At 52.4% G+C, this 13,710-nt stretch overlaps 1 protein-coding gene and 1 long non-coding RNA gene across 4 annotated transcripts in view; both read left to right on the top strand.

The window, feature by feature from the left end:
• LOC112545419 (uncharacterized) overlaps nucleotides 1-6,382 on the top strand; it is a 29,163-nt gene extending 22,781 nt beyond the window's left edge. For both annotated transcript variants that reach the window (XR_012897223.1, XR_012897224.1), the window contains one exon: nucleotides 6,304-6,382. This is a non-coding gene — a long non-coding RNA (uncharacterized LOC112545419). The remainder of the gene's footprint in view (nucleotides 1-6,303) is intronic.
• A 2,605-nt stretch (nucleotides 6,383-8,987) lies between these two features.
• Nucleotides 8,988-13,710, top strand: part of KCNT1 (potassium sodium-activated channel subfamily T member 1) — a 231,694-nt gene continuing 226,971 nt past the window's right edge. Inside the window, exon 1 of one of the 2 annotated variants that reach the window (XM_075905515.1) lies at nucleotides 8,988-9,839. In XM_075905515.1, the coding sequence (XP_075761630.1) occupies nucleotides 9,685-9,839 (155 nt within the window). In that variant the 5' untranslated portion in view covers nucleotides 8,988-9,684. The remainder of the gene's footprint in view (nucleotides 9,840-13,710) is intronic. The other variant, XM_075905514.1, reaches the window with a different exon arrangement.

The following is a 13,710-nucleotide window of genomic DNA, read 5'->3' on the forward strand; positions in this document are numbered from 1 at the left end:
AATGTGCACATGTAATAGTCACTTTCATCTTTTGCTTTCAGAGTGCTTTGCAAGTGTTAATTAAGTCTACTTGGGAAGTTGGGACATAAGAACATAAGAACGGCCATACTGGGTCAGACCAAAGGTCCTTCTAGCCCAGTATCCTGTCTACCAGCAGTGGCCAGCGCCACGTGCCCCGGAGAGGATGGACCGAAGACAATGATCAAGCGATTTGTCTCCTGCCATCTCTCTCCAGCCTCTGAAAAACAGAGGCCAAGGACACCATTTTATCCCCTGGCTAATAGCCTTTTATGGACCTAACCTCCATGAAATTATCTAGCTTCTCTTTAAACTCTATTATAGTCCTAGCCTTCACAGCCTCCTCTGGCAAGGAGTTCCACAGGTTGACTACATGCTGTGCGAAGAAGAACTTTCTTTTATTAGTTTTAAACCTGCTACCCATTAAATATTGTAATATGTAACAGGTAGTGGGAATGTAACCCACACACCTAGGCTATATCTACACTGGTGCGATCTTGCACCAGAGATATGCAAATGAGGCTAAGCATGGAATATCACCAAGCCTCATTTGCATATCTAATGAGCCGCCATTTTTGAAGAAGAGGCTCTTGTGCTAGAAGGAGCTGTCTACACTGCCCCTTCTTGCGCAAGAAAATCCCTCTTGCGCAATGCCGCTACACTGATTATTTTCAGGAAGAACGGCATTGCGCAAGAGGGTTTTTCTTGCACAAGAAGGGGCAGTGTAGACGCTCCTTCTAGCACAAGAGCCTCTTCTGCAAAATGGCGGCTCATTAGATATGCAAATGAGGCTTGGTGATATTCCATGCTTAGCCTCATTTGCATATATCTGGTGCAAAATTGCGCCAGTGTAGACATAGCCCTAGTGTGGGTCACTGTCCCATTTTGTGGCACTTAGACCACTTACAGCAAGAGAGGGAGCTCTACAGCCTAAGCTGAGAGCCAGCTGGCTTTATAGCTTAAGCTGTCGAAGCTCCTACGTTAAGCTCCGGAGGTCCCAGGTTCAAATCTGCCTGGTGGTGGTTACATGACCTGCTTTCCAGTCCATTAGTGATTTAGGAGGTGTTTAAAAAAAATCTTGTAGGGTTAAACTTTTTTTAAAATTGGCAGGCCCCGATAACTGGCATCTAAGAGTCATCAAAGAGCTGGCTCCGGAGACATCCACTCATATTAATTTTGAACAAATCTTGGAATACAAGGGAAATTCCAGAAGACTGGAGGAGTGATACCATTGTACCAATACTCAGAAAGAGCAGCGGTATGACCGGAATAATTCTCTGCCAGTTAGCCTTGGACAAAATAAATGGTAAAAATGATGCAGGAGTCAGCTGACAAAGAATGAACACATAGGCATGTAATTAATGCTGATTAGAAAAAGAGTACCATGTGATATCAGTAAAGCACATGTCAACTGGATTAAGAACTGGCTGACTAACAGGACTCAAAACGCAGTTTTTAGTGTGGAATCATTCAGTACTGTGGTTCCACAGGACCGGATGCTAGTCAGCCTTTTCATCAATGATCTGGATGCAATGAAAAGTCAACGATTGTTGATAAATAATCTGTACAAATGACACCAGGCTGGGTGGAATGGTAAATGATTGTGAAGACAGGGAAATCAGACTGAGTGGTCAGAGATTGCTTGGAAAGCTAGACCCTTGCAAACAAAATGTGTTTTAATGCAGCCAAATGCAAAATTCTGTATCTAACCACATGAAGTACAGACGGGGCCTGAAGACTGGAGGGATTGAATCCTGGAAAGCAGAGACTCTGAAAAGGATTTAGGGGGGATATAGTATGGCATGCGACTCACTTGAACTCCCAATGTGATGGTGCAGCAAAGAGGGCTGATGTGATCCTTGGACATCTCATGGGGGAAGTAGTGACAAGAAGCTGAGAGGTGATTATACCTCCGTGTACTGCATTGGTGAGACGAATATTCGAATATTCTTTCCAATGCAGTGTCCATGGCTTAAAAAAGGATGTTGAAAATTGAAGGGGTGCAGAAAAGAGCCACAAAAAAATTCGAGGTCTGACGAAAATGCTATGGAGTGAGTGATTAAATAACTCAATCCGTTTATCGAAAAAGATGAAATGACGGGATTGGTGGGCTTAAATACCTCCCGAGCAGGAAAAAGCCACATCCCGAAGCGTTCTTTAATCTAGTGGAGAAAGGCATGACGGGTACCAATGGCTGGAAGCCCAAGACGGACACATTCAAACGAGGAATGAGGCGAAACGGTGAAGGTAATTCACCACTGTAACCACTATTGAATGAATAGTTGGGTTTCCCAGCCCTTGATGTCTTGAGTTCAAGCTGGGTCGCCTTTCCGTAAGTGACGCTTTAGCCAAACACAAGTTATTGAACAGCCTGTGGCATACAAGAGCTCAGACCCAGTGATAAAAATGTCCCTCCTGACCTTAATTCTAGATTCATAGAGTTCATCTCCATTTGACAGAGAGGCAAACTGAGGCACAGAGAATTTTTATCTTGCCCCAAATCTGGAGTCAGTCCTGATTTCCAGTCCCTTTCCCAAATAACCACACTTCCCCATTAAACAAACCTCTGACGGATTGATTTCAGTCCATAATTTTATTTTAAAATAAAATCAAACTCCTGTGTATAGCCCCCTGCAGAAATAACAAGTGTCGGTAGGGGTATTAACTGAGGATACAACAGTAGTGGGCCAAACAATTAAACAGAGGTCCCCAGCCCCACTGCAGAGCAATGATAGGACCACTCACCAGTTGAAATCAGTTGGTTTGGGTGCAGGGGAGATCTGCCTGTGCAGAGCAGGTTGCAGGACCGGGGCTGTCCCTTGTGCTATATAGTGGGCCCGGGGCTTACAGAACAAATGGAAAGGTAGAGGATTGCCCAGAGGGGTCCGTAATCCTCTCACGTGGGTGCCTCGTTGGTGTGTCGTCCTGACTGCCGCATTTGAAGCTGGGAAGAAGTTTCCCTCCGGGTCAGGTTGGCAGGCGCAGGGTGTTTCTCACCCGGCTCCTCTGCTGGGATCGTCTGGGTGTCTTTCAGATACGCCGGTCCCCGCCCCTGTGGCACCCAATAATAATAAAGGGGTGTCTCCTGGTGTCTGCCTGTGGGCACGGAACAGTTTGGGTCGGACTCACTTTGGTCTCATTCGAGGGATTTGGCTCCGCGTAGGAGGGCCTGCGGTTGGGGGTGGCCAATGGGAACTCGGATTGGCACATCGGTGGGTCTCTATGGATACATCCCCACTTCCCAGAGGACTGATGCTCTGCCTCCCCTGTTGTTCCCTCATTGTGCCTGTGTTTGCAGACACTAACCGTCTCCCAATACGGGAGGGATTTGCAGCCTCCCCTCCCCAGTGCTCTGACCCCCAAGCCCTGCCGCTGGCTGGTTGGGGCATGTGGGGGTCGAAGGGGGGGATGGGGATTCCCCACCCCCAGGATGGGAAGGACCCACGGGACCTGCCATGGTGAGGGGAGCCAAGGCATCTCTGAAGCAGCCCTTCTGAAGTGCTGGGCTCATGCTGCAAAACAGGGGCTGGGATTTTGGAAGGGGTTTGGCTTTGGGGCCCTCTCGTGAGGCACTTCCAGCCCTGCATCTCTTGGGGCAAGAAAGGAGGGGTCCGAGGTGCCTCTCTGCCCGACCGACGCCCGACTCCCTCGCTGCCCTGGCAGAGCTAAAGCGGTTCCTGGACTGGAGCCGGGCTCTTTCGCCTCCTTGAGAGATGGGGACCGTTTTCATTGCTGTTTCCATTGCTTGAAATGCCACCTCCCGCCCATTGCCTCCGCTTCTTCCACCTTCGCGGGCGCCGGCCCGACTCTACCTTCATAGAATCCCAGAGCTGGAAGAGACCTCAGGAGTCAAGTCCAGCCCCCTGCCCAAGGCAGGACCAAGCCCAACTCAATCAACCCAGCCAGGGCTTTGTCAAGCCAGGACTTAAACACCTCTTGGGATGGAGATTCCACCCCCTCCCTAGGGAACCCATCCCAGTGCTTCCCCGCCCGCCTAGGGAAATAGTTTTTCCTAATCTCCAACCTAGACCTCTTCCACTGCAACTTGTGCCCGTTGCTCCTCATTCTGCCACCACTGAGAACAGCCTCTCTCCATCCTCTTTGGAACCCCCTTCACGGAGTTGAAGGCTGCTCTCAAATCCCCCCTCACTCCTCTCTTCTGCAGACTGAACAAACCCAACTCCCTCAGCCTCTCCTCGTAGGTCATGTGCTCCAGCCCCCGAATCATTTTGGTTGCCCTCTGCTGGACCCTCTCCAATGCGTCCACATCCTTTCTAAAGTGGGGGGCCCAGACCTGGACACAATACTCCAGGCATAGCCTCACCAGAGCCGAATAAAGGGGAATAATCACTTCCCTAGATCTGCTGGCAATGCTCCTTCTAATGCACCCTAACATGCCATTAGCCTTCTTGGCTACCAGGGCACACTGCTGACTCATATCCAGCTTCTCATCCACTGTAACCCCCAGGTCCTTTTCTGCAGAACTGCTGCTTAGCCCGTCGGTCTCCAGCCTGTAACAATGCCTGGGATTCTTCCATCCCAAGTGCAGGACTCTGCACTTGTCCTTGCTGAACCTCGTCCCTCTCCATCCTTTGCATCACAGACGTGCAGTTCCCTCCACACAGGCTGGACTGCTGAAACCTGGCACCGGGGCTCTTTAAGAACGTGGTACAGGGGCTGGTGCAGTCTGAGTCTGGTGGCCGAGTGACAGCCCTGCCCACAGGGAGGGTACACCCACGCACTACCAACACTCTGCTGCTGGCATTCAGAGCATTGCTAGCGCGGACTGCCTACACTGCCACCTCATTAGCCCTTCCCGTTGTCTAATCATCTTCTGTAGGTCACCGGGTGATTTCCCTTTGGATTCCTAATTAAATTCTGATAGAAATGTAGCCGTGTTAGTCTGGGGCAGCTGAAGCAAAATACAGGACAATGTAGCACTTTAAAGACTAACAAGATGGTTTATTAGGGGATGAGCTTTCATGGGCCAGACGAAAGTGGGAGTGGAAGTGGGTCTGGCCCACGAAAGCTCATCATCTAATAAACCATCTTGTTAGTCTTTAAAGTGCTACATTGTCCTGCATTTTGCTTTAATTAAATTCTGTCTCTTGAGGGCTGGGTGGCAGCCAGTTCTTCCTGCGAGATGAGACGTGAATGGAAAGACGTTGTGCCTAGCAACGGGGCATTACGTGGGAATTCGGGAAGGTGGGAGTGCAGTGGAGTCTGGGGGTGACCTTGTGACACACAACAAGAAGATGCCAGAAAACAAAAAGCTGGAAGGACGTTTGCTCTTTCCCCACAAAACGCCAGAGCCTACTCAGCTGGCGTGTCTGTCTCACAAGCCCTAACACTCTTTACGGACTGAAAGAAGAGCAGGGTGGGAGAGGTTAATGAAATGACAACAACAGATCCTTAGCGGGAGAACACAGCCTAGATTTGTATAGTGCTTGTTTCTCCATATTAAAGCATTTTACCAAGATCAGCATCTTTATCCCCATTTTACAGATGGGCAAATTGAGGCACAGAGCAGGGACTTGACTTGTCCAGCGATGTTTCCTCTCATTTTTTCCCCATCCCTGTGCTGAATAAATTTTATGTGCACTAGGGCATGTGCGGATGTGCACCACCTGCAGAAACACATGTTGCCGACTGTGGACGCTGTGCTAATCAGCTGGGTGGCATTTGACTCTCTCCTGGGTGGCTGCCTACGCACTCAGCTTACAGGGAACCGTGAGTCTTAGCAACTCAGTGGCAGAACTGGGCAGAGAGCCCGGAGTCGTCAGCTGGTGTCCTGTCCGCTGGATCAAGATTCCTCTCTGTGTAACGTGAGAGGAAAAAATTATCCTGGAGATAAACCACAGCACCCGGGTCGCCTAGTCTGTCTCCTGCAGCATAGACCTCTCACCTCCTACACACATGACCCAATCCAACTCCTGACGAAACCGCTGGGAGCTTTTGCATTGACATCAGCAGGAGTTGGATCGGATGCTAAATGCTTTAGTGGAACTCTCTCTAAATCCACGTAGAGCAGCTGGCCCCAGGATCTGTGTAAGGTTTCTCTGTAATACCTGCCACGGGAGGTCGCTTCACGGTGTAACTGACCAGATGACTTGAGAGTCAACATCAGAGGGCAAGAGTTTTCTGGCATTTCCTTGGTTTTTCCTTCCTAGTTTCCAGCCATTCTTGTTCACCTACCTGTCACTATTTGAAACAATTCCGCCTCCGCTTCTGTGTTATCAACCTGGCATGTTAATAAGCCGTTCTGTTACTCACCTCGTCTTGCAGATCCGCGTCGCCAGTTGGCCCTTGAGAGCGTGAGGCAGTTAGTGAATGAAGAACATTGGCGCTGTGAGCAAAGCACCAGGCAAGACGTGTAAAAGCCTGATGGGGCAGGAAGTGTCACGTGGGAGGACTGGCCATGGGGTATTAATCGCATCTCTCACTCTCTCCTTAGTCCTAAGCCAGGGAGCCGACACGGCGGGGGAGGAGGAAGAGGAGACACGGAGACGCCCTTTCCGTTCTGCCCCGGAGAGAGACCGTGTAAGCCTCAGAGACCCAAAGTGGGCGTTTTCCCCTGGACGGATGCATGCTGGGGACACGAGGAGGCAGCCTTACTACAAAACTAAGGACTGAAGATGGTGATTTATCTCCTGCTAGGAAGCAGGGCAGGATGGCTGTGAGTCCGGCATCCCAGAGCAGTGCCGGGAAGGCAATGCAGGTAGGTTGAGTGGGGGTGGCGGTTGCCTTAGACATCCTGTTGCCTTAGCTGGCTGTCTCCTGAAGCCGTGCGTCCTTGGTACCTGCCCAAATCGACAAGCAATGACGGGCCCTGTGTGCTTCGGGATCTCCCCAGGGCCTTTCCTGCGGGACAGTGGGTTGGCCGGCAGAGCGTCCGGCTTAGTGGGAGAGGCCTGGCCTGCAGGGCATGTGCCACGGCAGACCCACCGCGCCTGAGATCGCTGGCCTGCCTGTTCTGGGCAGAGCCTGGGGGGAGGCCTCAATCGGTCTCGGCCGCCTTCTCTTTGGGTGTAGCCATGTCGAGAGGCTGTTAGTTAAGCTGCTGTGGTAGGTTAGGGGGTGTCGGGCCACAAGACCATTGTGTGGCCTTTTTTTTTTTTTCTTCTAAACTAGCAGATGTACCCAGCATTACTTGGGTCCTTCACTCAATTCAGTGTGGGTTGTTTGGGGAAAAATAAAGTGGTGGGGCGGGGGAGGAGGGGTTCAGCTGCCCCTGGTGGGGGGAGAGCACTACTCCAGCCCCCTCTCGCCGCAGCAGCTCCGGGCCAGGTGAGAAGCACCTTTCCGTGGCCGCTGCAGCTCCAGCGGGTGCAGCCAGGAGACGAGCACACGTCCAGGGTCGTCTGCCCCCCCCATGCCTCCCAGCCAGAGTGAGCAGTGCAACCAATGGTGCACATTCCCGTGTGAGAATCGCCAGCAACGTTCCCGTGCAAGCGGGGGAAGGCGCGTCAGCCCCGCTGCCCTGCCTGGATGGGGAGAGGCTCTGGGCTGGGGTAGTTGGAGGGGGGACGCCCCCAGCCAGCCCCTTTCACCGGCGTGGTGATTCTGCACCACCCTCCTTCTAGCGCTGCATCTGAGATGGGCTTGCTCAGCCAGTTCTGCGTCTCCCTTCACGTGTCCCACCTCTCCCTTCGCTGGCTGCTTGTGTCTCTCCAGCTTCCCCCAACCCGGCTTTGGGACAGCAGCCATTCCCTGCAGCCGTCTGCCTCTGTGCACGGCCGTGTCCTTCCCTGAGGTCTGCCCGTGTCATTCCAAACGGCTCCCCACTCTTCGCTCTAACGCACCAGGGCCACGTCCTGGAGCAAGCAGCGGGCCGTGTTGAGAAGGGCCCCTGGCTTGCAGCTGTGGGAGGTTCGGAGCTCTGGATGGAAGGGGTGAGTCTCTGACGGCAGGCTCTCGGGGGCGAGGACCGGCTTCTTGACGTGTGCTTGTCCCAGGCCTCGCTCACAGGGCACTGATCTGCCACGGGGGCCCTTCAGTGCTACCTTAACACAAATCCTCTTTGTCCCACAGCTGGTCCTGCAGTTGGATCCCTTTTCACAAGGATGGAGCCGGCGTGATCCCATGTAACCTGCTGCGATTCCCGCGCTCAGGTCGATGTTCTTCAGATCCCAGGGCCAATGCCTGGCCCTCAGCTGCCACTGTGCCCTGCCGCTGCCCGCAGCTGCCGTGCCGCTTTCAGGACAGCCCCCCAGCCTGCATCTCCACTCCCATCAGGCGTGCCAGGACGTTAGATGGAGCTTTGCCACACGGTTCACGTTGGCCCGAATGTCGACTGGCAGAAAGGAACCCTTCCGCTGAAGCCTTTAACGCTCTCCCGGTAGGACGTAGCTGAGTTTCCAGGGTTTCGCTTTTCTTTTACGCCACGGAGACTGGGGGCTCACACAAGGCCCCGGATCCAAAAAAGGAATCCTCCGTCCATCGCCAGCAAGGCAGAGACATTCGGCAGGAATCTAGCCGCTTTTTGGAGGGGAGAAAAATCAAAATGCGAGGCGAGGGGCTCGATAAAAACATGCTTCTCCCAGGACCATGCAGGAGCATGGAGATGACATTGCTAGACGTCAATGCATGCTCTTCCCTAGGGAGAACCATTCTTCAGAGCCCAGGGACAGCTGCGCCATGCTCTCCAGAAAGGAGGAAAAAATGGAGCGGGTCCTTTTCCTTCCCTGTCCCTCAGCAACCTTCCCCCGAGAGGCAGGGGCCAGGGCTGCAACCGGACACTCTCCACCCTTTTAGGGAAGGCAGCAAGTAGGGTTGCCAGGTGTCCAGTTTTGAACCGGACAGTCCAGTATTGGAGCTTTCTGTTGGGGAAACAAATAGAGAAAATATGAGAAAATAGAACAGTCGGGTATTTTCTCAATCCGATGCAACGTAGATTGTGATGGAATGTCAAGCGCGTCCGGTATTTTTGTTGAAACATCTGGCAGCCCTAGCAAGTAAAACCCACCGGGGCGGGGGGATGGGTTCTCCGAAACATCTGGGCATCTGTTACAAAAGGATCCAGGTCCTGGCTGAGCTGGGGAAGGCCCAGGAACCGCACAGGGAGGCGGGCGGTGGGCCGGGCGATCCCCACAGTGGCCCGCAGATGGCGCCATTGCGCAAGCCAGCCCTGCCTTGGAGAACACTGTGAACACAGGAGGGGAGGGAGGAAAAAAAAATCAGCTGTTAAAAAAACCCACCAATGTTTTAGGGGGAAAGCAGCAAACTGGCATCTCCCGCCTCCTGTGCTGCTTTGTCTGGCGCGAGCTGCTGCGTGCGATGGACTTTCTCTCCTCGCAGCTCTGCCCAGGACTGCCGGGGGAAGAGGAGAGCGGGATCTCTTGCGTTTGAGGCAATGCAACCGACCTGATCCCTGCGGTGGGTTTTTCTTGTTGGGTCCATTTTTAAAACATTTCAATGAGGCTCAACTTTCTGCGACTTGTTGCTTCGCCAGGGGGAACCCAGGCAGGGCCCAGCCTGGGACAGTAACAGCTGCGGCCCTGGGCGCTGCCTGCACCATGACATCTCTCAGGCCAGAGGGCCCGGGGTGTGAGTGACCGGTGGCCATGGCTCTCCGGCAGCCGGACTCTCCTGGTGAACAGTAGCCCTGGGTGGCACTCCCATGCTTGGCTCTACGTTGCCTGGCCGGGCACGCTCGCCACTCTGCAGATGCCTTTCTCGGCTGAAGAGAGGAGCCTTCAGGGGGTCTACAAGCCGACCTCTCCGCAGCAGGATGGCAGAGCCCTGGCGGCCAGCGGGGGACCCGTGTGCGCTGAGTGCTACACTAACCAGACCTTCGTCTTCGATGACGGCAGCTCCCACAGGTAGCCTCTGGCACACATCCTGCACCATGGTGGGGGGGTCAGACTACATGTCCCCTGCGGCCCCTTCCAAGCCCATAGTTCTATGTGGGGGTCCCCCCTCTTCCCGCCTTCCTCCCACCCCATTTCCCTCCTGCTTTGGACCCTCGGGAGATGGGCAAGCAGTGAACCCGGGAAGCCACATCAGGACTCAGAGAGATCCTGCCAGCCCTAGAGCGAGCTCTCTGCTTCCCAGCCTCTTTGATACCAGGCACCGGCTTGCTGCCTGGCTACACGGCGGCGGGGAAATCCCTGGAGCGGTTGGGGAGTAACGCTGCCCGTAGCTCTCCGGCAGCACGGGGGACCGTCTTGGAGTGAGCCCCTCTCCAGCATAAGGGGTTGGAGCCGTGTTGTGTTTGTTTGGCTCGTTGTCTTTGAATCGGGGAGTTTTCTGAGCTAGACTCCTGCCTGTGGTCTTGCAAGAGGAGGCAGAAAAACCCTCTCCCCCAACCAGTAAGCATGTTGTGTGCAGCAACCTGCCCTAAGACATACGTGTCCAGGGGGATATGCTGGAAGCAGTAAGGGGTGTGTCTGTGTGTGTGTGTCTGTCTGTCTAACTGCTGCTTGGTTTCCAACCATTGCCCTGGGCTGTAAAAGTTGCCCCTATCCTCTTCCTCCTTTCTGCCTTAAGTGTTAATGTTGTGGAGGCATTGGTCACTGCCCCATGACTAGGGCTAGGTTGTTTTCCGCTTGTAACAGAGATTTGCCATTTTATGTTTATATATTAGACAAAAAGATGTGTGATTATATGTATCTAGCTGTCAGGTTCCGCTGCAGAAGTGATCCTTCCCAGAGAACAGTCCAGAAAACACTTAAGGGTGAAAGGAGCGAGAGGAATGGAAAGCTGCCGTTAGCGATGAAAACGAGCAGTCCTGTGGCACCTTAGAGACTCACAAAAACATAGAATCATGAGCTTTCGTGGGCAAACCCACTTCCTCCGTTGAGTCGGAGTGTTGGCTTTGGGCATCCCCGTACTCACACTGAGAATCAGGGTGAAAGATCGAGATGTCGCCCTTGGTTTATTCCTCCGAGCCTCAGAATCAGTTGATTTTTAGTTGGGATTTGGGGTCTGGTAGCCCTTCGAATGAACTGAGCACTGTCCACGCGCACACAAACCAAGGGAGGCTAGAAGTACAGGTGAACCTCTGTAGTCCGGCACACTCGGGTCTGGCAACATCTGTGGTCTGGCATGATTTGAGTTAGCTGGATGTGCACTTTGCATGGATGTGGCCAAGTTTCCTGCGGTCCCATAAAGTTTGTTTACAGCCCCCAGTCCTGGTGCTCAATGATCTGTGCTGTTCTTTAGCTCCAGTGTAACCCCAAATGCCCTCTAAGAGCCCAGCAAACAGTGGAAGTGTTGCTAGACAATATCAGCCTCCCGTAGTTTGGCAAATTCTCTGGTTCAGATCCCGAGGGTGCCAAATCCTGCCCTCCATTATGTTCATGAACCCTTTTTGAAATGGGGCGGGGGGAGGGGCAGAAAGCAGCAGCAGAGGCCTTTTGTGGGTTCAGCTGAGAGCAGGAATCGGTCCAGTGCTACGAAGGTCACAGATGATGTTACCAAAGGAATTGCCGCTGGTTACGTGGTGATCTCACCCTGTTCTAAGCCCTCGTGAAGAAGACCCCCACGAGCTGTAGATTTTGTGGGACACTGAGGCTGTGTCTAGACTACATGCCTCTGTCGGCAGAGGAATGTAGATTAGACAGATCAGCAAAGGCAAATGAAGCCGCGATGTAAATGATCGCGGCTTCATTTACATTTACATGGCTGCCGCGCTGAGCCGACAAACAGCTGATCAGCTGTTTGTCGGCTGGCCGCTAGTCTGGATGTTCCCCCTGTCAACATCAAAGCCCTTTGTCGGCAGCCCCGTTATTCCTCGTGGAATGAGGTTTACCGGGGCTGCCGACAAAGGGCTTTGATGTCGACAGGGGGAACGTCCAGACTAGCGGCGAGCCAACAAACAGCTGATCAGCTGTTTGTCGGCTCAGCGCGGCAGCCATGTAAATGTAAATGAAGCCGCGATCATTTACATCGCGGCTTCATTTACCTTTGCTGAACAAACAAATCTACATGCCTCTGCCGACAGAGGCATGTAGTGTAGACGTACCCATATTGTTTGTAGGGGGGTAGTGCGTAAGAGCACCACTCACAGATCAGCGGTACATACTCTGGGACAAATACGATCCTTCATTACACCTGTCACCGTCTTGCCTGCAGTTATCCCGCTGACCTCCAGGGGGCCGTGTACGTGTAAGCGGGGGCAGATTCGGGGCCAGTGCTACCAGTTAGCAACAGAGTTTCCGTCTTCGCTGTCAGCTCCGTGGCTTTTGTTGCCCTCAGAATGGGGGCATTGTTGGCCTCTGAATTCGATCTGGAAAGCAAACAAGAAAGGAAGGAGGGAGCTAGAACCCTCCGTAACACACACATTGCAACCTGCTTCTATTGACGGAAAGAGGGGTTATTTTTTAAGGCCAGAATCGAGTTCACTGAAGTTAGTGAGGTGACGCTTTTTAACCCCACCCACCTCAGGATTTTAGCCATCCTGCGAACAGGGCCGCATTATGACTTCCGTGGGCCCTAGGCACTTTTGCCTTCGTGGGTCCCTTCCTCCATAAAAAAAAAATATTAAAAATTGTTTTTGATATAACTTTAAATATTTCAACATTTTATTTGTTTTCTGTGTTAGGCAAAATGTAATAGATTTGCGTGGGCCCTGAAAGTTTCATTTTTTTCTGATGTGAGAAAACAAGTAACACATTTTCTTCGACCCTAAAAGTTCATTTTTTTTTCCTTCTGATTTTAAAAGAAATTAAAACATTTTCGTGGGCCCCTAAAAGTATCGTGGGCCCTAGGCACTGTGCCTACTGTGCCTAAGGGATAAGTCAGCCCTGCCTGCCAATGCCATGTAGGCAATTTGCATAACAAAGCATAGGAAACTCTTTTAGCTCCTTCCCGCAACATGCGCAGTGCGGTTTTATTCTTCTGGAGGTTCTTAGCTTAGATTCTAAGACTCTATGAACAGCCACCCAGTGCTGAGCCAAGCTATTCTGGCAGCTGGCTACGTACAGATGAAGGTGGAAAGAATATCTAGGGATCCTTTCATGCTAACTCTGACCTTGGAGTCGTTACGGAGAACGTTGCTATTACCCGTGTGTGTCAGTCAATAGTGAAAGCTTTGGTCCATATTTTGAGTTAATGGCCTGGAGTACTTTAAACAACGGAACTGTTTGAGCTATAATAGAGGAAGAACACAAGACCCACCGAGAAGCCGAAGGAACTTCCCTTTTGGGTTCATTCCCACAACTTAAGAGACAGGGCTGCCCTTAGGCTATATGGGGCCTTACGCCCCATGGCAGTAGGGTTGCCTGGTTTTGAACCGGACAGTCCAGTATTTGAGCATTTTGTTCGGGAAACAAATTGAGAAAATAGAACTGTCGGGTATTTTCTAACTCAGTTGTAATGTAGATTGTGATGTAATGTCAAGTGTGTCCGGTATTTTTGTTGAAACCATCCAGCAACCCTACATGGCAGACCAATGGGAGGGAAATGACAATTTTCTGGAGATGTGGGGGTATTTTTTAATAATCTTCAGCCACACACTCACAGGGCCGGCCCGAGCCATTCTTGTTCCCTGGGCAGCGGGAGCGTGGCGCCGCGTCCCCAGGTGCACAGCGCATGCGTGGCCGCACCCCGGGTGGCAACCTTTGGGGACATCATGTGTCCCTTACTACTTCAATCAGGCGCCCCCCATAGGTTGGTGCCCCCGGCAGCTGCCCGGCTAGTCCCCCCCTTAATCCGGCCCTGCACACTCATGACATTTTTACAGGAAATTTG

Source organism: Pelodiscus sinensis, chromosome 22 (genome assembly GCF_049634645.1).
Source record: "Pelodiscus sinensis isolate JC-2024 chromosome 22, ASM4963464v1, whole genome shotgun sequence".
In the NCBI taxonomy this organism is placed as follows: Eukaryota; Metazoa; Chordata; order Testudines; family Trionychidae; genus Pelodiscus; species Pelodiscus sinensis.